The 26,189-nt window shown below is 33.3% G+C and overlaps 1 protein-coding gene across 2 annotated transcripts in view; it reads right to left on the bottom strand.

The window, feature by feature from the left end:
* The window catches only part of Prp40 (pre-mRNA processing factor 40), a 149,441-nt gene that overhangs the window by 23,858 nt on the left and 99,394 nt on the right, over positions 1-26,189 (bottom strand). For both annotated transcript variants that reach the window (XM_085822344.1, XM_085822345.1), the window contains exons 19-23: positions 19,778-19,834; positions 18,879-18,959; positions 2,438-2,533; positions 2,252-2,341; positions 2,029-2,155 (exon numbers count right to left, since the gene is read on the bottom strand). In XM_085822344.1, the coding sequence (XP_085678470.1) occupies positions 2,029-2,155; positions 2,252-2,341; positions 2,438-2,533; positions 18,879-18,959; positions 19,778-19,834 (451 nt within the window). The remainder of the gene's footprint in view (positions 1-2,028; positions 2,156-2,251; positions 2,342-2,437; positions 2,534-18,878; positions 18,960-19,777; positions 19,835-26,189) is intronic.

The raw sequence follows: 26,189 nt of genomic DNA, 5'->3' as shown, positions 1-26,189 counted from the left end.
AAAACTCATTTTCAAAACTTTTCTTATATTCACTGTATGCTAAAAAGCAATAAATTACCTTGAACTCTTGTGAATAACTTTACCGAGTTGATTTCAGATTGATTGGGTGAAAAATGTAAAATAGATATAAACAGCACTAAATTTTACGTTTCCACAGCATAAAGGCGCACACAAGATAGTGAAAAAAGCCTGCTGAAATGTAAATATAAAACTGGGTTGCAATTACTGACATAGATAGATTAATTAAGATACAATAATACGTCAAACAAATACTAATTCAGAAGTCAAACAACAAACATCAGCGTTATATTTTCAAAATTTTCACAGGACTAGTTTCGATGGTTTTACCGAACCACCATCCTCAGCTGCAAAACCGCAAATGAACAAGATAGGAAATAATGATTAGGTAAGATAAGAAAGCCTGGACAAGAACAAGCAAGTGGCGCCATCTGTTGGTGAAACCAGAACTAAAACATAATTTCTTTAAAGGCTAAAGGCAAAGACGGATTGGAATTAGGCTCGTTAACTAGAACAGAAAGATGTTTTTGGATGTGAAATGCCTCTAGAAAATCAAGTTCTCCAATGGAAGATTTTTTGAATAATTTGGGCAGCAGAAAAATTGAAAGTGTGATTTTCGGACAAACAATGTAGAGCAACAGAAGACTTCTGTGTTTCCTTTTTTCTAATATATGCCTCATGTTCCTTAACGCGAAATTTTAAGGCTCTCTTAGTTTGGCCAATGTAAATTAAACCACACTGGCAAAGAATCCTGTAAATACCCCAGGAATTCATATCCAAAATGGGGTCCTTGAGTATGGAACTTGGAATTTTATTGATGGGAGAATAACGACCCAAAAGTTACAGTTCTGCAAAATACGTGCAACATTACAGCTAATTGATGGAAAGAAGGGAATGACAACAGGATTTTTATAATCTCCTAAAACAAAAGTGTGCCTTTTGGTGTGTTGAGATGAGAAATTTTTAACTGTTTGATTAATAATGTTGGGTGAAAAGCCCCTGTCAATAGCTATTGCATCTAAATAATTTAGTTCTTCATTAAGGGATAGTTAGGAGGATCAAACTTGAAGAGCAGACTTTAAAACTTAAAGCTAAGTTTTGTTTAGTCGGATGACATGATTTGAAGTGTGGTGGAAGGCAAACTGCTGAAAGTTTATGGTAAACCATAGCACTGAAGTTGGATGTGTTACGTGTAACCAGAATGTCGAGAAACAGAAGAGAATTGCAAGTTCAAAAGTGAACTAAATAGCAGGATCAATGGAATTCATTGTTGAAAGAACTTTATTTAAATCATCTTTATTACCTTCAAACAGGGTAAAAGTATCGTCTATGTAGCGGAGCCATGCCAGGAAGTTTAAAGTTTCAAACAATTTTGATTCATAATAATGCATGTAGATATCAGCCAGGATGGGACTGAGGGGGTTCCCATGCCTAATCCCTCAGTTTGCTTGTAATATTTATTTTGGAAAACAAAATGTGTTTGTTTCAAACAGAGTGAGAGAAATTAGCTCATCAATTTCGATGCAAGAGAAATGAAATTTGCGAAATTCTCCTAGAAATTTACTCATGGTTTCTTTTGATGTAAAATCATTATTCACCAATGTTCCGGTGGAGAGTGCATTAAGATGTCTAGAAACCAGACTTCGCGAGAAAACACATAACAGAATAATAAGAAAGAGAGCAAATGTTCTGGTGGTTATGTTTTTTTTTTGGGGGGGGGAAGGCAGTTAGTAGGGAGCAAGTGCATCTCTCTGCACTACAATGGGTATGCCCACGCACACTTTTAAATAAATGTTCTTTGTCTCCTTTGGGTTATTTCTTGGTCAATGCTTTTTACTTTTTCTACAAATTGATAATGCTACAGTTTGTACTCATTTGAAGCACAGATGTGGAATATTACTTATATAAGCCTTTTCAGTTCTTACATTTTTGTTTATCAGTATATTTTTGAGGTAATGCTTTTATTAATCTAGTTTTCAATACTTAAAAATATCATCAAATTACACATACCGTCATCAGATCGAACACGTGAATCTATAGATGATCGACTTTTAGACCTTGACCTAGATCTAGAATGAGACTTGTGCTTCTTTTTTCTGTTACTTTTGTGCCTATAATCCTCCTCAGAATCTGATCTCTTAGGGGGAAGACAAAAAATGAAATTAAAATTTAATAAATTTTTTTAAATAAATGTTTAAATACACATAAATAATGAAACAGTTAAAATTCTTACAGATCTTGAATGTGACCTAGAGCGACGTTTTTGTTTCTTAGACTTTTTGGAATGCTTCTTAGATTTACTATGATGATGGCTACATGCTTCCTAAAATGGAAAAATAATCCTATCTATCTCTCTGCATACAGACACATATATAAAGAAAATTATTCTTTTCTAAATGTAGAGATGTTATACACTTACTTCCAGTGTCTGCTGATATTCTTTGAATAATCGTACCCTTTCAGATTCAACCGTAATATTTTCAAAAGGTGCTTCATTTTCAAATTGTTTTCGAACCTTTAACAGCGAAAACATCAAATTATAAACTCATAATAATCAAAATTAATTATGCTTTCATACAAAGTAAGTTTATTACAATATGATGCAGACATATGATATAAGAAATTGTCAATACATGTTACATATGAGGTTCAAGAAAGAAATTTCCTCCACTCGTGTTTCCTAACCACTAACTCACAGCAAAAATTAAACCAGGCCACAAATCTCTAAGAATAATAATAATAAAAAAAACTCAGTTACAATAAAACATTTTCAATAACTGTATAATTGGGGTAACAAAGTACCGTGTTTTTTAATAATAATAATAATAATAATAATAAAATTAAATAAAAAAAAAAAAAAAAAAAAAAAAAAAAAAAAAAAAAAAAAAAACAGTGTCAGAACTAGTAAAGTCTGAGATCTAAATTCAGTACAGCTTTCGTGATTCCAGGTTTTAGTTCACTAGTTTAAATCTAGAAAGATGATATGGGAAATTATGAAATTAAAAATATGAAACAGTAGTGTTAAAATAATATGCCAGATAATGATTGGAAGAGGCACTAAAGCAAAAAGAATCAGTATTCTTATATTTGCAAGATTAGTTTCAAAGGTTTGAATATACAATCCTCTTCTGCTGCAGAAGTGCAAATGACAAAAGAGAAGCTGATAAAAATGAGAAGGAAGGAAATCAAGCTACTGGCACAATCTATTGATAGAAAGAAAACAGCTATGAAGTAATTTGATTAAAAGTTGAGGGTAAAGATGGATTGGAATTGGGATTGTTAACTAGAACTGAAAGTTTTGTACACTTAAGTAGCATATATATATGGGACGAAGTAACATCATCTCCTCTGAAATGGCTGGCTCCTGGGCTTAGTGAAGCACACCGTTGGATTCCATAGGTCTGTGGTACGCCATTTTGACTATTCGTGTCTTCGTGGGGCTTTATTAGCAGAGATATCAATTAAAAACTAATTTTCCCCTATATTTTCCACTTTCTTTCTTGGGTTTTCCCTATTAGAGGGATTTAGCTACGTGCCAAATTCTTTTTTCTAGAATATCTACGGAACAGCGCCAAGTTGAAATCCGAGACGCGTATCCTCAGATTCCAAAAAATTCTCCGAATCCATCGATACAGTTCTCATCTTCGTACGACTTTTATCGGCTGAGATATTAATTAAAAACTGCGAAAACATTAATTTCCATGCTCATTTTTCCGAGTGGCAACAATAAACTATCGGCAACAAACACTTAAGTGGCTTATATATATGTGTGTGTGTATGCAAACATATACATAGACACAAACATAAATGCATGCGCACATGAACACATCCATCATATATTTTTAAATCCTGTCATGATAACAGAAAAGTACCACGATATATGCCAAGCAAAAAAATTGGAGCTAACAAATTATTAATCATATAGAATTAAGCTAACAAATGATTGCATTTCTTTGGAAAGCTTTCTTTCAAATCCTTTCAGTAATCGTAATGGGAGGATATCTGATTTTGCTTACTATGATTCAAATCTGTGAAACATGCAAAAGGTAACCTAGTTCGATCATTTTCAAACCTTCTCGTGTCTAACAATTTGATTTGAAAGGGGGGTGTAAAAAGATTTAACCCCCCGAGCATTACGGCTTTTTCAGGAAACGGCATGAAAAATAATCGTGTGTGTACTCATCTGGTCTGTCACAAAAACGGCAAGTATTTCGACTCAAACTACTTCAAAAGCATATGGATATAATTAAGCTAATTCTCTCCATTGAATTTAGCGAGTGAAATTAGTTTTTCTCCCTATGGTATCTTCGTCACAGGATTGGTTGCTAAAATGTTATTTTATCTCCTATTTGGCTACGTTATAGTTTGCATACTAACACATATGTTGTATATTGCTCGTACCTTAATCAAGATATGTCCCGAATAAGAAAGTTAGTAAATATGCATAAGTAATAGAAACTAAGTAAAATGCTTTAAATTTCCAGTTTCTTTAAGGAATTACTTCGATGATGGTGAAAAATTTATCTTGCATTCTTTACAGTTATTTTCTTAGAAAATACCTTTTTAATATACAAAGAGAATTTTTGCCCTCATGTTCTAATTTTTCGAATACAAATTATTCGCAAATTATTTTAATAGTATGTTTATATTTAGTTTTCAAATACTTTAAGTTTATTCCAGATTAAAGTATTATATTTAAATAATTCTTTAGATTGCATCATAAATTTATTAGAAGTTAGTTATTTATGACATCGTTTTCACTTGTGAGAAATAAGTAAAGTATTATAATCGGGAAAAATTTTGATTTTCATATTTCAAGGGAAATTTCCATTTTGATTAGTTCAATCATGATGCTTACACGTACGTATGTCGCATAACTTCACCATAAAATGCTGAAATTTTATATTTGGAACTTATGACTAGTTTTAGCGCGACGTGCGTCCGTACGTACGTATTCATGTATATCGCATAACTCAAAAACAGTAAACCATAAAATGTTGAAAGTTTCTGTATGCGATTGCTATAACATCTAGTTGTGCACCTCTTTTTTATTGCAATCGGCAGTTCCAAATGGGCATTTTGAAATGAAAGAGCCTATTTTATTTTCAATGAAATAGGTTTAAATGAAGTTTAGCAAAAAATGTGTTTAATTCATTTGGTGTACAAGGAAGTCACGTGATGTCCGCATCAGATTTTTAAAGATGTTTCAAAATAAATAAATATATGGTTTGAATATCAAACAATTTCAAACATATGAGCTTTATTTGTTTGTAAATATTTTACAGGAAAGATAAAAAGTAATCTAAATAGCATATCTTGAAGAGAAACACATTAAATACACTTTTTTTAAAGCAAAATTTAAAGAATAACTGATTAAATTTTCTTTAAATACCTTTTGTAAAATATTATATATGAAACCAGATATTGTTTTCAGAAAGACAATTCGTAGAGTCATAAGGTTTTTTTCATGCTAAGGACGTGAAAAATGAGCAATGCCCTCGCCGGGATTCGAACCCAGACCTCTCGAATATGCGCTGAGAGTGCTACCATTACACCACGAAGGATGCAGTGAGAAGTTAGAAAATACCTTATATGCTCCACCTTTTAAAGGCCGACTGGAGATAAGAAGACCCAACTGCCAAATCCTGGTGGTGAAGAATCATCATCCATCCCCCCTTTTTTTAGTTCGGACGACACTGTAGAACATTAGGTTGTTTGTGGAGGAGACACATAAAAAATGAGCAAAGCCCTAGCCGGGACTCGAACCTTGGAGCTCTTAAATATACGCCGAATGCACTACATTATACCACGAAGGCATGCAGAAAAGAGGAAGAAAATACCTTATAACTTTAAGGAGGAAAGTATTGTTTTAAAATGAATATCGCACAATAATTTCCATCTTAAATTGCCTTTCTGAAAAATACTTTTTGTAATATTCATTCTATAGTTCATCTAAAGCAATATTTCTGTACATAAATTTGATATTCTTAAAGTTATGTTATCTAAATGTATAAAAATCATAGGCAGTCAGTTAAAACACAATATAACAACTGCACAAGATCTACGTAAAGATCCATTTCTATCGTCTATTTCCATGATCAGCCAAAATTGAGTTATAAATATCCTCTTGAATATTTGAACGGGTAAAATATGTCAATACGGCATATGCGAACAAGTAAAATTATCTCATTACTGTAAGGGATGTTGAATGTGAAACTTCCTTTAAAAAGGCGGCAAAACATATGACAGTTTTAGGTTTAGTTTAGTTTATTTGATTATGGCAAAGTAAGGAAAGTGTTATCTTACTAATGAAAGTATGTCTTCGTGGAGAACTTACCAAGGGAAATTGGCTGGTATTGAAACACAGAAGGAAAATCATTGAAGCGTCCATGCAGTCAACCTGTTTCCCAGAACTTGAGTCCGGGTCGAACTACCAGTGTTCAAGGATATTACCGCTCGACCGTTGGCTAGCCCATATCTATTTAGGAAAATATGACTTTGCGTGGTATGTTAAATTTTAAAATCTATGTGACATGCAAATTATTTAGCCGATGCAATGCAATAGCAAATTATTTAATGACTCGATTCTTGTAGTTTTCTACGAAATTGGGTTTTCTGATGGCCGACTGGATAAGACCACAAAATCTGGTCCTTCGATACGGATTCAAATCATGGCGTACAGCCTAGCTACATAGGAACTTTTTAGGATTTCTCTGTGTGAAATACAATTATGAGCCAAGTTTCCTTTCAGAATCTTTCACGAAAGCATTCCACTTCTTAGTCAGATGATTCAAGAATGTTTCATCGTTTTCAATTAAAACAAACAAGCTTTTTAGGAAGTACGACGTAAAGTATACATTAATCATTTATTTTTTCCAAAATATTCTTATTAAAAATCTATTTAACAATGATTATTTTGTTTATATATCCTAGTAAATTATGAATATTTTTTTAGTTTTTTGTTATCTCTGTTTCTGTGTATTATAAAAATTCAAGCATTCAGAATTTAACATAAAAATAAAATCTTTCCGTAGTAACAAATATAACGTTTGCAGTCGAAATTATGTAAGAAAAATACAATATTTTTTTTTTACAGTAACAGTATGCTTTGGCTTATTTGACTAATGTAAAGCATTCTAGGGCTATCTGCCTAAAAGAAAGGATGCCTTTGTTGGAGGACTTTTTAAGAATTCTGGATTAGTATTCCATTATTTCAATGCCAAGACGCCTCCTGAAATCTTTGTTATAAATATTAAAATTTTAAAGCCTTAAATCATAGTAAATACAGTTTCTGAAACTTATTACATTCATAGAACTGCTTTGCAGTTGAAGAACACTTTCTATTTTGAAATTTCTTGCTGTAGGACTAATGTAAAAGTTAAATTTTGTAAATTAGTATATGTAGATAAAATGATTTATATAGCATCTAGATATAATACGAATTTTTTTTGGATTGAAAAGGTGACGATCGGTTTAGAATCAACAAGTTAAAAAATAATCGAACATAATATCCATTTGGAAATACATTCCATATTATTTTCGAAGTTAAGATGTCCACCAAATCATGTAATGCTGTTGTGCTGGTACATTTATAAAGACTTACCCTTTTTTGCCTTGCGTCCCCTGGTGGTGCAAGTAGTAAAGTCCAATTAGTAAACTGAAAGATCTATGATTCGAATTTCAGTCTTTTAAGAGAGGAGAATATATGGAATTAACAGCACGTCCAGCTGAATAAGTTTGAAGATTCATGATTGTGTTCAAGGCCTCATCCATATGCCGAACAGTTAAGACCTCTGAATCTGAATACTGGTAGTTCGGCCTGTTTGAGTTCGATCTCAGGCAAACGGGCTGACTGCATGGTTGGTTTTCGTGGTTTTCCTCATGTGTAATATGCTAGATTTGTTCAGAATATCCTCCACGAAGGCATCCCTCCTCTTAGGCAGATAGTCTTCATAGCTTTCCTGTATTTAAAAAACCGAACCGGCCATGACTGTGAGCCTGCCGAGTGCATTGTTAAGTTTACCTCTTTCATGGCTTTATAGCACCTAATGGATTCTATATATTATTATTATCAATGAATTCCTCTCAGGAAGTTATCCAAAAATGTATTAACAGCATAGATTTTTCGAAGATATATATATATATATTTTTTTCTGAGAAAAGTACTTAGTAAAAAGACGGGTTTCGAATTTGAAATTTTTATCATGTTCGGTTAGTAAATTAATTGATATATTGTTATTAATGTTACTACTTAGTTATCTATGCTTTCATTGGAAACCCTTTAAGGCCATATTATAAAGGAAAAATTATTTTTGTTCTTTTTTTAAGTTCCTCTATGCATTATAATATTAACAAATAAAGCAATATTTGCGTTATTGCTGCCTTACAAGTACTTATACAATAAAATAAGCACTGTAACACAGCAACAACGATTAAATGCCTTCTTACATAAAAAAACCAATTAACATAACTAACTAAAAACAGCAAATGAATTTCCCAAAATGTAGACTTTTCTAGTATGATGTAAAGTAAGCTTTAAAATATTTTGGAAGAGCTAGTCAGAAATTATGTGAAAGGAAGTGACTCCAGTTTTCATTTTTACAAACCTTCATATAATGTATCAATTTATTTTAAGCCATTTTAACCAGTAATTACAACTTAATATTGTTTCAAATTAAAAAATAATGAATGGAAGCATTCACAATGCTCGAACACAGAATATTTAAAACAGTACAAGACTTTCTAGGAACCTTTGTTAGGAGGAAGCAACTGATTGAAAGCACGTGTTCAAATTATCACATCTGCCATTTATGCTGTGAGAAAAGGTATGTCTTTTGTATGCGTATGTTTAAAAACTTGTTTTTACGTTCTGTAAGTAAAGCAGCCCCCCAGGGCTGTAATTACTCTTAGGCGACAAATCTGAACTACTCCAGTTCTTCAAAACCGTAAACTGAATGTACCTACGATGACATTACAGAATGATCAAAGCCATCCGTTATTGTGAACCATTCTAAGCTTTCCTTTAGAAATATAGAAGATTACATGTATGGGTTTTTTACACATCTACAGCTATTCTTTTTTAATCACTGTCATTTAACATAAATGTAAAATCAATCAATATTTAGTCATTTCTTCGCACAGCATGTCAAAAAAAATTTCTCTTAAGTCAAATGTTCATGGTTGAAGTTGCTATGTGTATTTCTTTAATTTAAGCTATGGAAGTTAAAAACACGGTGATCATCTGCACATGTGAAAACAAAGTTATGGTAAAATACTTGATCTCTAATACATGAGATTAAATTTAAAAAGTTGTGATGATGTCTTGCAAAATCTTTTCTATAATATGTGATGATTTTCTCTAGAAGGACAAGCTTTTTTTACTGCTTAGACCTATGAATCTTGGGCATAAGGCTCAGATTTTATGATCAGTTCTTGCTGACTAAATAATGTAGTACTTTGATAAAGAAATAAGCTTTTATTATTTTGGTAATTCTAAATATTTTTTAAATTGGACTAATCCAAGTTTTATTCAAAAGCATCTAATGAGTCGAAAAGGTTCTTCAGATTGCTGACAAAGTTATATCAATGTACATTAAAAGCATTGGACGATTTAAAATACATTAGAACAAAACTTCAGCAAACCAGTATAAGTGATGAGTATTGTTCCAAAAAGAATAATTAAGTCGCTATTATTATATTTACTATTAAATTAGTTTTTCTTTTATAAACCCCTATCAAGAATACGCTTATTATAACTTATTAAAATAGACTATTGATTTTATAATTTTTATCTGACTTATTGCTTAAGTAATGTTATTCTTTATATGCAATTGCATGTAATTCAGGTTAACTGAATGCAGTACTATTCGGTTCGCGCGAATTAATTGAAAGTCTTTAACTTGCCGGTTTTATGCACCTATATAATCATAAGTAAATTTATTTAAATAATGCAAATATTTTGAAATGCTATTTTTTAATTGAATTCACAAGCATTTTGCATATTTCTGCGCATTTAGTTTGAAATCTAAAGGATATTTTATGAAAATGTTATCTGTTTAAACATAGTATTGGGAAATTTTTACACGCTGCTTATTTATTTAGTGAAGAATGTTCGCGTCAGTTTGTCGTATGTCTAAACACTTTCTTGGCGATAAAACGTAGAGACCTAAAACAAAGAAGAGCAACCCTCTTAAACTCCTACCGAGAGTTGTTATTTAGAGATCTCCAGTGTTCCAGAAATAAGAAGGGCGGGAGATATCTGCACGGACGCTTTAAGGCGGTCATAACGCTTTCGAGGTCTTCACCACTGACTGCCTAGAGCCGTCAGTAACACTTTTGAACACTTTCCCAGTGACCGCCTAGAAGCGACGGTAACGCTTTCGAGGTAGGCCGTCTTGACCGCCTAAACCCGACAAACAAGTTGAACAGACAATTAAATGCCATCGGACGAAAAAGGAGTGACAAGAAACGGAAGTGCTGGAATTGTGGAGCTGAAGGCCACGTGAGAAGGAACTGCAGAACACCCCGGAGCACGGAAATTTAGACCATTTCCCAGCAACGACGGAGGAAACAAATCAATGACCATAACGAGGAACGGAGTTTGCCAGAGAATGAAAAACCCTGTTTTAAAGCGCTCAAGATTTCTACAGTGAGTGGCAACAGTAACGGACTGTCCATCAAAGGGCATATCGATGGCTCAGAGGGTTAATAACACAAAATGTTATACAGTAAGTGAAAAATCTGCTACCCAGCTAGACAAATATCACTGAGAAGTCAAATAACTTAAGTTTTTTTTGTGAAATATGCATATGGTTTCCAGCCACTAAAAGAATACATATTTTTAATACAGTATATAAATTATTTTCAGAAAATGTACTTAACTGGTTAAAATGTATTTGTATTAGTATTGATTTCGTTGTAAATGGAAATATTTCCTGTTTTTATTCAGAGGTTCAAACTTGGTCTAACATAACATTCATTCATTGTATTACTCGCAGAGAATACTTATTTTCAAACAATAAATGTGAACTGAATAAAATATTATCAGGAATGTTAAGGTAGTTAAATTTATAAAATGTCAAGCTGCTTATAAAAATTATATCACCCTGAAAGTAGGTAGTTTAAGATGTGGAAAACTTTAGGACCTAAAAATAGGCTTAAAACTCTTAAAGAAAATTAATTTATCTTTGTGATTAGAACTTGATGGCACTAAACTCTCATCTAAATGATTCTGAGAATATGTTACGGATTTGGTATTTAAATAGCTAATGTTACTTGAATTATAAATTAAATTGTTTATATTCCCCGTGCAGTGTAGCGCGTGATGAATATTAAGGGAAAGCTAAGCCGGAAAATTAAAAATACAAGAAAACGTGCATTTAACATTTAATAAATAAGTATCTCTTTTTGATTTCGAGAAAGTTCCAGAAAATTCTTGCGTGCGATTTAGAATCTTATAAAAGGAGGAAAACCTCTCAGTTCACGTGATTTTAGTTAGTTTGTTTAGAAAACTGCTCTTGTTGACTGTAGCGAATTCGCGGATTAGTTTTCTGTAGCTGTTTTGAATTAAGTTCTGTTGAACAATTTGAGTAGTTAAAAGATAACTACTGTGATATATTGTAATACTGTATGAAATCCTTGAGAAAATTGAAGTATTGTGTTTTATTTATTTGAGATAATAATAAATCTTATTCATTTTTCATTGGACTCGTGCATTCAATTTCAAACGAACCCGTACGCATGCAACAATTTTTGGTGTCAGAAGTGGGATCTGAATGCCAATAACAAGAGGGATGGAAGAACAATTGAGGCAGCTCATCAGTGCTTTTGCTGCATTCCAAGAAAAGATGGAAGCTAGCCAAGCATTCTTTAAAGAAGAGATTAAAGCAGGACAGGAAGCCATAAAAGAGAAAATGGATGCTGGTCAAAAATCCGTTAAGGAAAAGATGAAGGCCATTCAAGCTGGTCAATTAACTTTTAAAGACGAGATAAAAGTTGCTAAGGAATCTGTTAAAGAAGAAATAAAAGCTATACAAGTAAATATTGAAGAAAGTCAACACAAAATGAAAAGAGAAATTGCCTACATAATAGAAACCAAATTTGATGCTATGGAAGGCAGAATAGATGTGGTTGAAAATAAAGTGGGACAGAGTGAAGTAAAAATTTCTTCTGTCAAAGAAGAAATAGAAGGAAGAGTTTGTTCCGTTCAAAAACAAATCAAACAACAAATTGATGACCGGGTTTCTGCGGTTGCCAAAGAAGTGGATACTTTAAAGAAATTCGTAGTGACAGCAGGGAGCAATTTGGATGGTTTTAAATTTTTACCAATGTCTGCTCATCCCTCTCTGAAACTATCTCCATATGATGGGAAGACCTTCTGGCAAGTGTATAAGACAATTTTCTATCGTTGCGGATGCGAATGGGTAGGATTCTCAAACTAAGGCCTGTCATCTTGCCGCTTCTCTAAGAGCAGAAGCGACGAGGGAAATCTTGTCCCTGCAATATTTCATCAATGGCATCCGGGACTCTGAGATACAGAAAACACTGCGAATGGCGGATGTTTAAGACTTGGAAAGCGCTCTAGTGTACGCCGTGAAAGTCGAGGCAGCCCAGTAAGCAACTTGTAGAGATCGCTACCCAGTCAGAGCTGTGCGAGTGCGCGAGCCAGTGGATCAATTGATGGCTCATTTAGATGATTTATCAAGACAAGTCGACACTTTGATATGGAGTAGCAGTGAGAACAAAGTGGCTCTAAGGAGTTGGAGATGTGGTTCTGAACGTCACCTATGACGGAATAGCAGAACACCCTGGGGTACGGAAAATAAAACAGATTTTACCAGACAAGTCAGTGGCTTCAGATGGAACAGAAGTGAAGAGAAACCAGTTTTAAAGTGCTGGAACTTCGGTGTTGAAGGCCACGTGCGAAGGAACTGCAGAACACCCCAAAGCACGGAAAATATGACAAACGAGTTGAACAGACAATTAAATGCCATCGGATGAAAAAGGAGTAACAAGAAACGGAACTGCTGGAACTGTGGAGCTGAAGGCCACGTGGGAAGGAACAGCAGAACACCCCGGAGCACGGAAATTTAGACCATTTCCCAGCAACGATGGAGGAAACAAATCAATGACCATAACGAGGAACGGAGTTTGCCAGAGAATGAAAAACCCTATTTTAAAGCGCTCAAGATTTCTACAGTGAGTGACAACAGTAACGGACTGTCCATCAAAGGGCATATTGATGGAGTTCCTTGCAATATGATCTTTGACACAGGAGATAATGTTACCATCATTCGGAGAGATTTAGCTCAACAGTTTAAACTTATCTGGATGCCATCCTGTGTTACCCTTCAGACTGCACCTGCTGATAAGATCGACATAGCTGGGAAGTTAAACGTGAACATCATGTTTGGAAGTGCTGCCTACCATCACATGGCATATGTGGCGGATATTACAGATAAATGCATACTTGGATTGGACTTTAAAAGGAAATACAATTTTTCCTTAGACTTCAAAAACAACGAACTGCTTTCAGCATCTGATGACATGACTATCCATCCTCAGAAAGGATCCTCACCTGGAAATGCCGACGACTTGTCCGAAAAACCCAGCGCAGGAAGCTACCGAAATCATATTAGGGTCGAAAAGAAACGCAAGACTACCAGCTATTCTCCATCTCAGATGCTCTTTGGTCGAGACATTCGTCTGCCTTGTGACTGCCTGTTTGGTCGCCCTATGGATGAGCCTTTATCATCAGAAGAACACATCCAAGATGTCCAGGCCCGGTTTGAAGTGATGCACCATTCTGCACGAAAGCGATTCAACTTGGCAACGGAGAAAGTGAAGACCAGATACAACATGAGAGCTACTGGACATAGATTCAACAAAGGAGACAAGGTGTGGTTGTGGAACCCGATTGCACGAAAAGGAGTCAGGCCTAAATTACAGTCACCTAGGGATGGTCCCCACACAGTCCTAAACAGGCTGAATGACGTCGTGGTTCGGATCCGTCGGAACTCTAAACCTAAAATCGTTCATTAACACAAGTTAGCTAATTACTATGGCCATAGTTAGTAATGTAAACAATTGTAAATAGTGTAAGACCATGGTCCTTTTTGTTTCTAAATGTGTATTTAGTATTTGATTTGTATTTATTTGATAACATTTGATTTGTTTCAGTTATTGCATTTATTATTCATGTTGGTTGTTATTGTAATTTAATTTTTATTATTGCATTTATGCCTTAGTTGTATGTTTGGCTTCCTGTCCAGGAATATACTCCCCAGGACATGCAGTCCTCGGGAAGGGGACAGTGTTACGGATTTAGTATTTAAATAGCTAATGTTAGTTGAATTATAAATTAAATTGTTTATATTCCCCGTGCAGTGTAGCGCGTGATGAATATTAAAGGAAAGCTAAGATGGAAAATTAAAAATACAAGAGCACATGCATTTAACATTTAATAAATAAATAGCTCTTTTTGATTTTGAGAAAGTTCCAGAAAATTCTCGCGTGCGATTTAAAATCTTATGAAAGGAGGAAAACCTCTCAGTTCATGTGATTTTAGTTAGTTTATTGTTGTTTTAAGAGTTTGTTTAGCAAACTACTCTTGTTTATTGTAGCGAATTGGCGGATTAGTTTTCTGTAACTGTTTTGAATTAAGTTCTGTTGAACATTTGAGTAGTTAAAAGATATTGTAATACTGTATGAATATCTGAGAAAATTGAAGTATTGTGTTTTATTTATTTGTGATAATAATAAATCTTACTCATTTATCATCGGACTTGTGCATTCAATTCCAAACGAACCTGTACGCACGCAACAATAGCCTTCAGGTCCAAAACAACTTTTGACCCCTCTTTGACATTTTCCTAATGAGAAAAGTCGTTAGTCCCTTCTCCATGGATGCAGTAAAATTTACATTTTTGTCGGACGTTGTTCCATAGTAGATGGGTTGTTAGATTTGCGATTTTTTTTATGATTATTTTGCTTTTATTTAAATGAAGTTCTAGTTAGAACAAAATGTATGCAATGTTTATATTTCATTTACTATTTCTGATTAATCTCTGCAATAATTTGTGAATTTTATAACTTTGTTTTCACACTTCATTTACATTCACACATTTTTGTATTAGAAATTAGAAAACAAAAACAAAATTTTACAAAATATAATAAATACGAACTAGCTTTGTAAGTCTGCAGGTTGGAATGCGATTTTTAATAACATAATTTCATTAACAAAATAATGGTAACGACTAATTTAATGAAATAATAATAAATTCATTAATAATATCTATTACTATTAGATGATTAAAATGAGATTCAATACAATTAGATTTTGAGATGAACTTACATCAATAATAAAGCTTTACATAACAAAATTTAAATCTGCTTTTTCGATAATTTTGTTATTATCATGTAAAAAAGAAAACCAGAGATACATTGGTTGCGTTTCATCATTTAACCTTTAACAAATATTACATTGGACTATCAGGCAAAGGAGGTACATCTTTAACGAGAATTTTTCTTTGTAAAATTGGCTTTTGTTTATGTTAGCAGAGGGGAAAAAAAAAAAAAAAAAAAAAAAAAAATTATCTGTGACCTATACATGCAATCATCAAAAGTACTTTTCAGTACAGTTTTAAATGTTTTTGAAGAATTATATGTCAATTTCCTTTCATAGGCAGAAATTTCACCTAAAACCATCATTATATCCAAAGGTTGAAGTCTATTTCATTTTCAATGAATATTTTATTTGCATATAATATATTTTCTAATTTATTTTAGAAAGAGTAATCTTTCACATTTTCAAAAGACTAAAGGCATACTGGGTGTTGACACAATGTAGTAAATCTGTTTTTCATATTTCTTCCAGTAATGAAAACGATTGCCCTGGAATATTTTCAAGCAAAATTTCTTAAGCAATTCAATTTCTTAAGCAAAATTAAGAAAACTGTTTACGCCAAATTTTGCATAAAGTATCTTCTTGTGTATTTTTTATTGAAAGTGTGAAATTTTCTCTTTGAAAAATAAAAAATCATGAACGGAGCAAACTTAATTCATGAGAAATAACTTTGAAATGCAATAATTCCATCATAATATGAAATAGTGGAGAAAATTGCAATACAGCTTGTTTATTCACAAATAATCCCCTCATATGCCTAATTTATGTACTGTCGATTGAGAAATACAGGTTAGTAAATTAAACCGGTTATTTCAATACTTTTTCATGAATTTTTTTACGGGCCCTTCAGAAAAGCGGTAGATTGCTCAGATTTGAATCCCAGCCAAAGGGTTCGATTCATGTTTTTTGTGTAACGTAAATACAAGCCAGCTTCCCTTAGAAAGTCCTTCACGAAGGCATCCCTTCCTTTATAAAGGTAATTGTTGTGTGTTTTGATGTAATTCAGTAAGTGAACAAAATCAATCCAATCAAACCCGGAGAACGGGTTGATTACATGTGGGGTTTTCCATCAGGAACTTAAATGCGAGCAATTTTCTCTTAAAAAGGTTTACAAGAAAGCATCCATCCCCTTAAACAGATAGCATTCGCGTGCTTTTCCATAATCCTGTCCTAATTCTCACACATTTAATAGTAAGTTGACATACACATTATTACAGACAAAATGGCATTCCTTTTTTAAAGATAAATTTTTTATTAACTTGTCTGAATTCCCTTTATCTCTTGAAGAGTATAAGAATTTCAGCAAATAAAACTGGCCGAAATTTTATGCAAAGTAACTGATGTTTTGATTCAATTTAGTAGAAGTTACGGGAGCTTTAATGATATTTAAATACTTTTTGGCAGATCCCATCCTCAAAGAGGGTCTCTAAAGATAAATTGGTTTTATTTAATTTACATGAACGAAAATCTTTCAAAGCAATCACTGAATGAAAGAAAATCACAAAAACTATTATGCATGCAGTTGTCTCTTATTTATCACCTGATAAATCAGACAAAATTGCCTACATAATATAAGCACTTTGAAAGAGTTAACAGTTCTTAAGGGTTTTTATGCACTCCCCCCCCTAAAAAAGGATCAAAATAGCATTATTATTCATATGTATAAAAAGGAAATAAACAATAAAAGCGGTTTTATGTATTTTCTAGAAGGGCATTAAATCTCAAATATTAATCTAATCTTATTTGCTGTGATTAAAAAGCATTAAATCTGGTAAGTTTAAACAGCGTGCAAAATCGCTGACGTTTTAATCATAGCAAAATTGAGTACTAAAAAAGTTAGTACTAAAATTATTAGACAGTGCGCTAATGTTTGAGAAAGAGATGGCTTCTATTTGATTTTCAAGTATATTGGCACGAGAAGGAACCTGCGGTTTTTGCCAAAATGTAGCCAAACTGATAAGAAGAGGGAAACAATGCATAGCCAGTGGCTATTCTGAGCAACAACAATGGACCACCCAGAGATCTACAGATAGGCGATTCTCTAAAATAGGGAGGGGATGACTGGTATGACAGTTGTACCATAGCCGGCATTAAAGAAAGTAATTTTCCTGGTACAACAGCTGTACCGCTGGTTTTAGGAGGTGCTTCAAAGCTTTCAAAAAAAAAAAAAAAAAAAAAAAATTTGCTGCTCTAATTTTGAGAAAATATGCTCAGTTCCTTTAACAAATTAGTTTCATACTTACATACTGAAAAAAAACTGTTGTTAGAGTTAACAGTAATGAGAACAGATTCTACCTGAACCAGAATTTGTTGGCAGTGATAAGTTAGAAATTTTGATAAATCATGCTAAGAATTTTCCTTATAAAACACAATTTTAAATATTTTGATTACACTTAGAAATTTTCTTATGCAAATCTATATTCCCATTACTACTGCAAATGAAAAACGAGCACAGATCTTGTTTACCTGCAGCATCATTAGAAATTTATCTGAGAATAATAATGATAGATATAAAGCCATCAGTATGCAGTAATATTCAAGTATATCCCTCATACAGTACAAAGTCCAAAATCTGAACATTCAATACCTAGATCCCCAGACATATACATAGATAAAAAAACAAATTTGTCCCCTACCTCACAAAATCTAGAAATGCAGAAAATAATACTCAAAGGAAACGGTTATACCATAAATGCAATTTTTCTCTGGACTGAGAAATTACTGCATGCCACTTTCAAACATCTGCTGGTTGGGAAGTTGCAATGTTGCCAATAACAATATATCGATTGAGATATTGATGTTGGCCATGATTACATTTTCGGCTCTTGAGTGGTACGAGACAGGCCTGGCACTATGCATTTTGCTTCTTAGTGTGATCTCTGCATGTCCTAAATTTCTGCTGCCAGTACCTCTCTAAAATAACAAAAATTTGCTACCCAGTACCTCTCCTAAATTCCAGAAATTTTTGCCAACCCTAAACTCTGGCACTGGTCCTACGGGAAGATTAGCATTCTCCTACCTTACCTAAACAACAAGTGAAACTCCAATTTTGACCTGTCTACATATAATCTTATTGGTGATTTATAATCTGGAAGTTTCCGAAATCCATAACTATGAAAGTACTGATGATTCTGGGTCTTAGACATTGTACCATATTAGTTAAATATCAAATAATTGTTTTCTAAGATTCATATCATTTTCTTTCTTAAATAATTTTTACAACCTATTCTTACATTTTTTTCACACATTATTATTTTATGAATTTTTACCCAAATCTTGAAAGTTACGAATAGTTAATTATATTCTTGTTATTAAATTATTTAAGTAATCATTCAATAATCAGATATTAAGATTTAAGATTTCGAGTTATTTACAGAATTAATAATAACTTAAATTTGCAACAAGTAAATGAAATATTATGTGATACCTAATGCTTTAAAAAATTAAAAATTTTTACCTGACTCCATTCCACAGTTGAATCAACACTTGGAACAGCATTTTTAAGCATACTTCGAAATGCATTTTCAAGTCGCTTTTGCTAAACAAGTGATAAAAATGGAAATAAGAAAGCAAGTTAAGCAACATATGCATAGAATTTTCAATTTCTTGGCTTCAGTATGATTAAAAAAGACAAAAGTTTATAAATTTTAAACTATACATAAGAATGACTCCTAATTAAATTATTAATTATAAGTATAACATTAAAAAAATTTTTTATGACAATTAAAATGGTCAATCATATATAGTTACCATATATAACTATGTATATTATTTTTATTATATTAGGTATTTTAAACAGTATCTACAATAGACTAACTGTTAACTCAATTACATGCTAAAAATACATTGCTAAAAAAAAGTGGGGGCAAAAAACAGATTTTTATGACAATTAAGATGGTCAATCACATAGTTAACATAAATTTAGGTATTTCAGCTGTTTCCAACTATAAGCTGATGCTTCTGTTTTACATTTTAATAATACTAAAATTCATTCAAAAGAAGCTGAAAGTTAATATAAAGCATTTATTTTATTACTTTTTAAAAGCCTGGAGAAATGTTTTTAGACATGTAATTTATGACAGTACTAGAAACATTTCTTCAACTTTAAAAAATGCTCACTGGTTAAATCACAGAAAAGTTTGCAGAAGTTTTAATTATTAAAACTAAAATTACATAAACATCATTTGAAGACACTCAGTAATCAATATATGCTTTTATGTTTCTGTAAGCAATCAACATATGCTATTGACATAAGTCATGGAAACCATTTAATAGCTAATTTAAAAAATAGGACATTTTTCACTGAACACTTCAAATATATGACTAAAACATTAATTTATAGAACAATATGCATACCTTTCGTGCTTCTTCTTTTAATCTTTCTTTTTCCCGAGCTTCTGCTTTTTCCAGCAACTGAAATAAATATACTATTAAATTTTTTTCCAACTTAGAAAATTTATGATATAACAAAAAATACCTAATTAGAGGAGGGGAGACTTAATATTTTTGTTAATTTGAAATGAAAATTACAAGACATTATCTAAGAATGTAAGCACTGTCCCATGTTGATAACCAAAGAACAAATACAACTGATGCAACATACTGACCAAGAACTGAAATGAATAATTGACATTTTCAAGAAGAAACAAGATAAACGAACTACAAGAGGAGAAACAAATAATTAGGAATTGCGCGTTCAAAATAAATAGACTGTTTTGAAAAACCATGGTGGATGGAAAAGAGCGATTTCTTTATGCTGTCCCTAAAAACATGAGAAAAAGTGTAGCAGTGAAATTTCATGATTTACTTGTTCTGTGGACAAAACAGTTATCAAAATTATGGGATTGTATTGGTTCTCAGGCATGAAACAATATGTAAGAAGACATATTATAAGTGTTGTAATAAGGTCGTGCAGATGCTCTTTGTCTGTACGTTATGGACACACAGTTTGCCCAGGATGACTGATTTCCGAATGCAATGGTACTCTTTCACACCAGAGGAGAAATATCCTGTTGCAACGAGGACGCTTTGTTAATTATTCTGGTTGCAGCCTTGAAGGTAACTCAAATGGTCAAAGAGATAAAAGAAGGCTTTTCATCAGGGTCAGAATCTGGACACCTTTGTTATGCATGAGTGAAGGAGTCCCCCCCCCCGGAGTTTAGCGCAGGTAACGACACCGTAAGTTAATAAGGTTTTGAGCAGTGAGAAAGGAAGGTGGTTCCCCCCCGAAAAAGAGCCAGGACTTGATCCTGCTGGATCGCATATAATGTTAGTAGCAATAGCACATTTTCCAGCTTAATAACTTTCTGAAATTACTGGACTAAATGTATCCAAGTCCCACATTGACATGAACCTCAAATTTTAATGTTTTTATTTTATTAAAATTCATGTTATTGTTAGAACTTGAGTTACAACTTCATTTCAATTCTGTATAACAAGTGGGGTTTTGTGTAGCTGTTTCGGCCATTACACCACAGAGTGCACTGAATGCCTTAATAAAATGACAGGTTTCAAGCAATAAGGATTGTTACATCTCATAAAACCTGGTAAAAGACCTTTTGCTATTGTTCATATAGATCATTTGGGCCCTTTCATAAAGAGTTCCACAGGTAATCAAGAACTGTTAGAGAGATAATTGATAACATGACAAAGTTTGAAAGAATTTTCACAGTTAATAATACTAGTGCTAAAATTGTTTTACAGTCTTTGAAGGATTTTGGTTAACTGGAATGATAATAAGTGATAGAGGATCTTGTTTTATTTCTCATAAATAAAAGCAGTATTGCACAGACAATGGAATTCATCATACTTTGAACTCTACCAAACATCCAAGCCCCCCTCCCCCCAAGTATGGTAGAGGACGTCAATAGAACAATTTTAGGAATGATAACAACAAGCTCATCGGATAAACAGCATACAGATTGGAATTTCAAAATAAAAGAGACAGAAAGAAATCTGAACAACATGGTACTAGAGATAAGATACCATTTGCAATGTTACATAGATATTGGCCCAGATTTAATGATAGTGTATTTAGGAAGTTAGCAGATGAAGATTCAGATACATGGAACAATCCGTGAGAAATCCAAGAACAAAAGCGACTAAGAATTGGAGGAGAAGCAAGCAAAAATGAAAGAGAGATTCGATAGAAAGAGATGTCATTCACTAATATTTGAACAAGGAGAAATCGTTGTGATGAGATGTGCTTCTAAAACTACAGGTCAATCTACCAAAACACAGATGAAATATCGAGGGCTATTTATAAAAACAGAAGTATTACATAGTGATGTTTACAAAATAACACAACTAGAAGCAAAGGATCAAGGTCACTATTTCACCATCACAGCTTATGTGGGTCAACTAAAACCGTGGAAGTGCGAGCCTAGTTCTGAAGACTATGAAGACTAAGACACAGACCAGTTACAGAGCTCGACTCCTCAAAAAAATCCATGAAGATCTGTTCGTAAGGATTAAGGTAAGGTACTTTTCACTATGATTAAGGTGAGAACTTTCCTTTATTTTTATGTTTATATACATGTTATTGCTCACAAGGCCTCAAAAAGACTTTAGACATTTGAGAACTTACTGAACACTAGACTGAAAGACTTAACGTGCATTATATTAGGGGCTTATCATTTTAGGACTGATAATGAATCAGTGTAATTTCAAATTTATCACGTATTTAGTAATAACTTAAGAGAAAATTTTCATTATTATTTGAGTGTATTTAAGTAATATATATTATATATATATATATATATATATATATGTGTGTGAATTTTAAGTAAGTTCATTACAATATTAAATGTATCTGTAAGATGTATTATACAATATAAGATTAATGTAAACATAATATATATGTTAGATAATGTGCATATGAGTTAACGCAGAAATATGTAGTAATTAGAAAAATTAATTTGTACTCTCAACAATCGAGACAATTGTCAAAACAGAATAGCCAAATGTAATCTGCCAATAGATGGCATAATAATAATAATAATTATAATAAAAAGCCGTTACAGGGCGCAGAATGAAGAGAGGTAGAGAATAGAACGCGATTCCCCAGCATACAGCTAGGTGTATATACGAGGGTTGGAACTTTAATAGTGGCAACACAGCTGAAAAAACGCTACGCAACAAAACCAAAGAATATCGCACATACCACACGTGAACTACATACCTACCTTACCTCTCAGCAAAAAGAGTCATCCTGCCCACGTCACGCGCATGCGAAGTGACGCGAAGAATGGATCCTTGTATTAGCTCGCGGTCTAAAGTAAGTGTTGTCAGGATGTTTTCAAAACAAGAACAACGATGTTGCATAAAAATTGAATGTGCCAGAGGTCGTACAGCACGACAGTGTCATCAAGGGCTTCAAGAGGCTTGCGGGGAATCTGCATTGCCTTACAGAACCGTAACAAGATGGGTGAAAGCATTCAATGAAGAACGGCAAAACGTGGCAGACATGCTGCAACCAGGTCGTCCGAGTGTCAGCGATGCAGACGAGCAAGCTGTTGCCGCACTAATGGACAGTGTTCGCCGCCAAACAATTCGTCAGCTGGCCGGACAAACAGGGTTAGTGCATACGACTGTGCTGCACATTCTGAAGGAACGCCTGTCCATGAGAAAAACTGCTTCACGATGGGTTCCATATCAATTGACGGAAATGCAGAAATGGCTACGATACGATGCTGTCCGAACCCACCTGGAGCACTATGAGCGCAAAGGAGATGCTTTTTTACGCCGTATCATTACGCTGGATGAGATTTGGGCCTGATTGTACAAGCCAGAACTGAAACGGCAATCAAACGAATGGCGTCATCACGGGTCACCACGACGTTCGAAATTTCGTCAGAACCCCAGCAATGTGAAAGTTATGGTGATTCTCGCGTACGACTGTGATGGTGTCATCCTAACGCATACCGTCACTGCGCAGTATTACTGCTCATTTTTGAAGCACAATCTCCGACCAGCTTTGAGAAAAAAACGACGACACTTTCTGCAGAACGCTCTTCTCATTTTGCATGACAATGCTCGGCCGCATGCAGCGCAAGCTGCGACTGATTTGTTCAAGCGATGGGGCTGGGAAGTGCTTTACCATCCACCATACTTGATCTAAGATCTAAGATCTAAGCCCTTGTGACTATGACTTAATTCCTAAGATGAAGGAACCACTTCGTGGCACTCGCTTCCAAATTGTTCCTCAGATTCTTTCAGTAGTAGACCAGTCCATTCAAACTATCAACAAAATAGGCGCTGCTACAGGTATTCTGCGACTTCCACATCATTGGAAATGGGTTGTACACAATGCTGGCGACTATATTGAAGGACTGTAAAACATGGTGACATGAATCACTTTTGTATTCCTTGTAAATAAATAGTTGCCACTATTAAAGTTCCAACCTTCGTAATTAGTTCATTAATAAACCAAGTTTGTTAATACTGTGTAATAATCTTGATGAGTCAAGGCAGAGGGAACTACTAACAAGATTTAGCAATTTTTGGCATTTTTATAGCCAGGGTTCGTAGCCACATTTTAGTTAAAAAAATAAGCACCTATAAGCACTTTTCAAGCACATTTTAAGGAAAAAATAAACACCTGTCTAATTACATTATACACAACTGCATAACCTCAAAAGAAAAATTAGACTTGTAATTTAAAATATGAGCAATGCAATATTTATTAAGAGAATGAGCATTACCTCAACCATGGAAAACAATTAACCTTTTCGTTACTAATCGGTTTCGAGAGTCATAAAAAATCGCCAAACTATAAAATCACCAATGCTGCCAAAAAAAAATTTCGGCAAGAAAGGAATTATAATGGTAAATAACTATCTAAGATTGATGTTTTATTTTAGATGAAAGGTTAATTTCATATAATACTTTTTTATTATTATAATTTATATGAAAAAGGCTAAACATGACTGAGTTGGGGCGTGTTTGCTAGATTTGGCACTTTTGTGCATACATTTTCGCTGCAATTTTTTTAAGGCCCTCAAAACAGAATAGTACCACCTTCCCCCCCTTAAATTTTAAATGACAGTTCAATTTACAGAATTAGTTTACAATGAAAGAAAAATGCAGAACTAAACTATATTACAAGATTTAATGATGAAATTTCAGTTTAAAATATAGAAAATAAATAATAAGCCATATTAATTGTATTCGTTTGGCACCAAATAATAAATACAATTTATTTTTCCACTCTTATTAATATTTAAATAATTTAACTTAAATCAAAATTCTGAACATTTTCTAAATTTTCATTGCATAACAGTTTACCCTATTAACATATATTCCAAGCAAAGTAATTTAAGTAAAAAAGAGGCATATTTCTGAAATCAGAAGACGGGAAATTGCTTCATGCAGCCATCCTTTAACAGTAAAAGCTTAACTAACCCGCATACTTGGAAATTGCCAAATATTCCGTACAGTCGAGCATAACTGGAAAAAGAGGAGGGGGGGGAGATTTTAGCCGTTCTTTAGATTTCTCGGCTAAATAAACGATTTTGACATTTCGATATGTGCATCATATAAAAATAGACCAACGGAACTGAGAAATATTCTGCTTAGAAAGCACAATCAAACTCTTTTAAGTGTTCATAAATAAATCTCAGACTGAACATCAAAATTAATTATCTCTGCGAAATACCGCGCGCAATACGTGCATTCTTCCATATGTGATATTAGGCAATCCGAATCAACAGCTGCAGGTATTCGGAGAATAAAGAACTAAATAAAGGAAAAGAAAGAGACTAATCTGGGGTGTTTTTGACTATAATTTTGAACAGACTGCATTCAATTTTCGGAATAGAATCATTCTTCACTTGGATTGGGTAGACCGCAAAACTTTTAGTCCTATTCAATCCAGATTGGACAGTGACAACAAAAAAAAAAAAAAAAAAAAAAAAAACTGCTGCATCAATATTAGAGATTTTGCAGAGAAAGGGGAGAACCTCCCAACCTCCGTACTGTATAATGTATTGGTAAAAAAAATAAAATAAAAAAAAAAATAAAATAAAAATAAAAATAAAAAAAAAATTTTTTTTTTTTTTGGACTATTCGATTACTTTTGTTTTATTTAAGCCATTCCGAATATTTTTCCTTAGAAAGCTAATCTGTGTAAAAAAACACCCATTTTTGGAAGTTTACCTATACTTCAGCAGTTACTGCAACTATATTATTATAAATATTCATGCATATGCTCATAATATAAGCATAACGATCATAATAAACACGAATATGAACTAACAACGCGGAACGAGAATGCAAATTATTAAAATCTTGATAGAAATTCAAACGTGTGTAGTATTTGGGTGGGAGGAAAAGAATACCGAATGTACCAAAATTTTCTACCGTTTTCGCAATTCTTTAACCAATAGAACGATGTGCACCTGTCTGTACTCCCGTGCGCACCATAGTTTACGTTAATGCAGAGAAAGGGGGGAAAAGCAATTTATCTGCTTCTAACTCTTCCTTTGCCTGATTTTGCATTATATATAATTTATGGACATGAGTGTAAATACATTTAGATTGTGTAGAAAAAGCTGCTAATTTTATTTCTTTATGAGCATTCAAAATAAATTTGAAATATATATGGTAAGGGCCGGTTACAGAGCTGGTGCGGCAGAATTTTTAGAATTTAGTGACACACCGAGCAACAAAATCTAGAAACGGCAAAACTTTTAGAATTTAGAGCAAGCATTGGAAGCAGAATTTAGAAAGGCACTAGGCAGAATTTAGGATCCTCAGAGAATGCATCAGG

The sequence above is a fragment of the Stegodyphus dumicola genome, chromosome 8 (genome assembly GCF_044657685.1).
Source record: "Stegodyphus dumicola isolate Sdum_Otavi_A_Nest chromosome 8, ASM4465768v1".
NCBI classification, from domain to species: domain Eukaryota; kingdom Metazoa; phylum Arthropoda; class Arachnida; order Araneae; family Eresidae; genus Stegodyphus; species Stegodyphus dumicola.
Note: the sequence above shows the minus strand (reverse complement) of the source record. Positions and strands in the feature narration are given on the sequence as shown.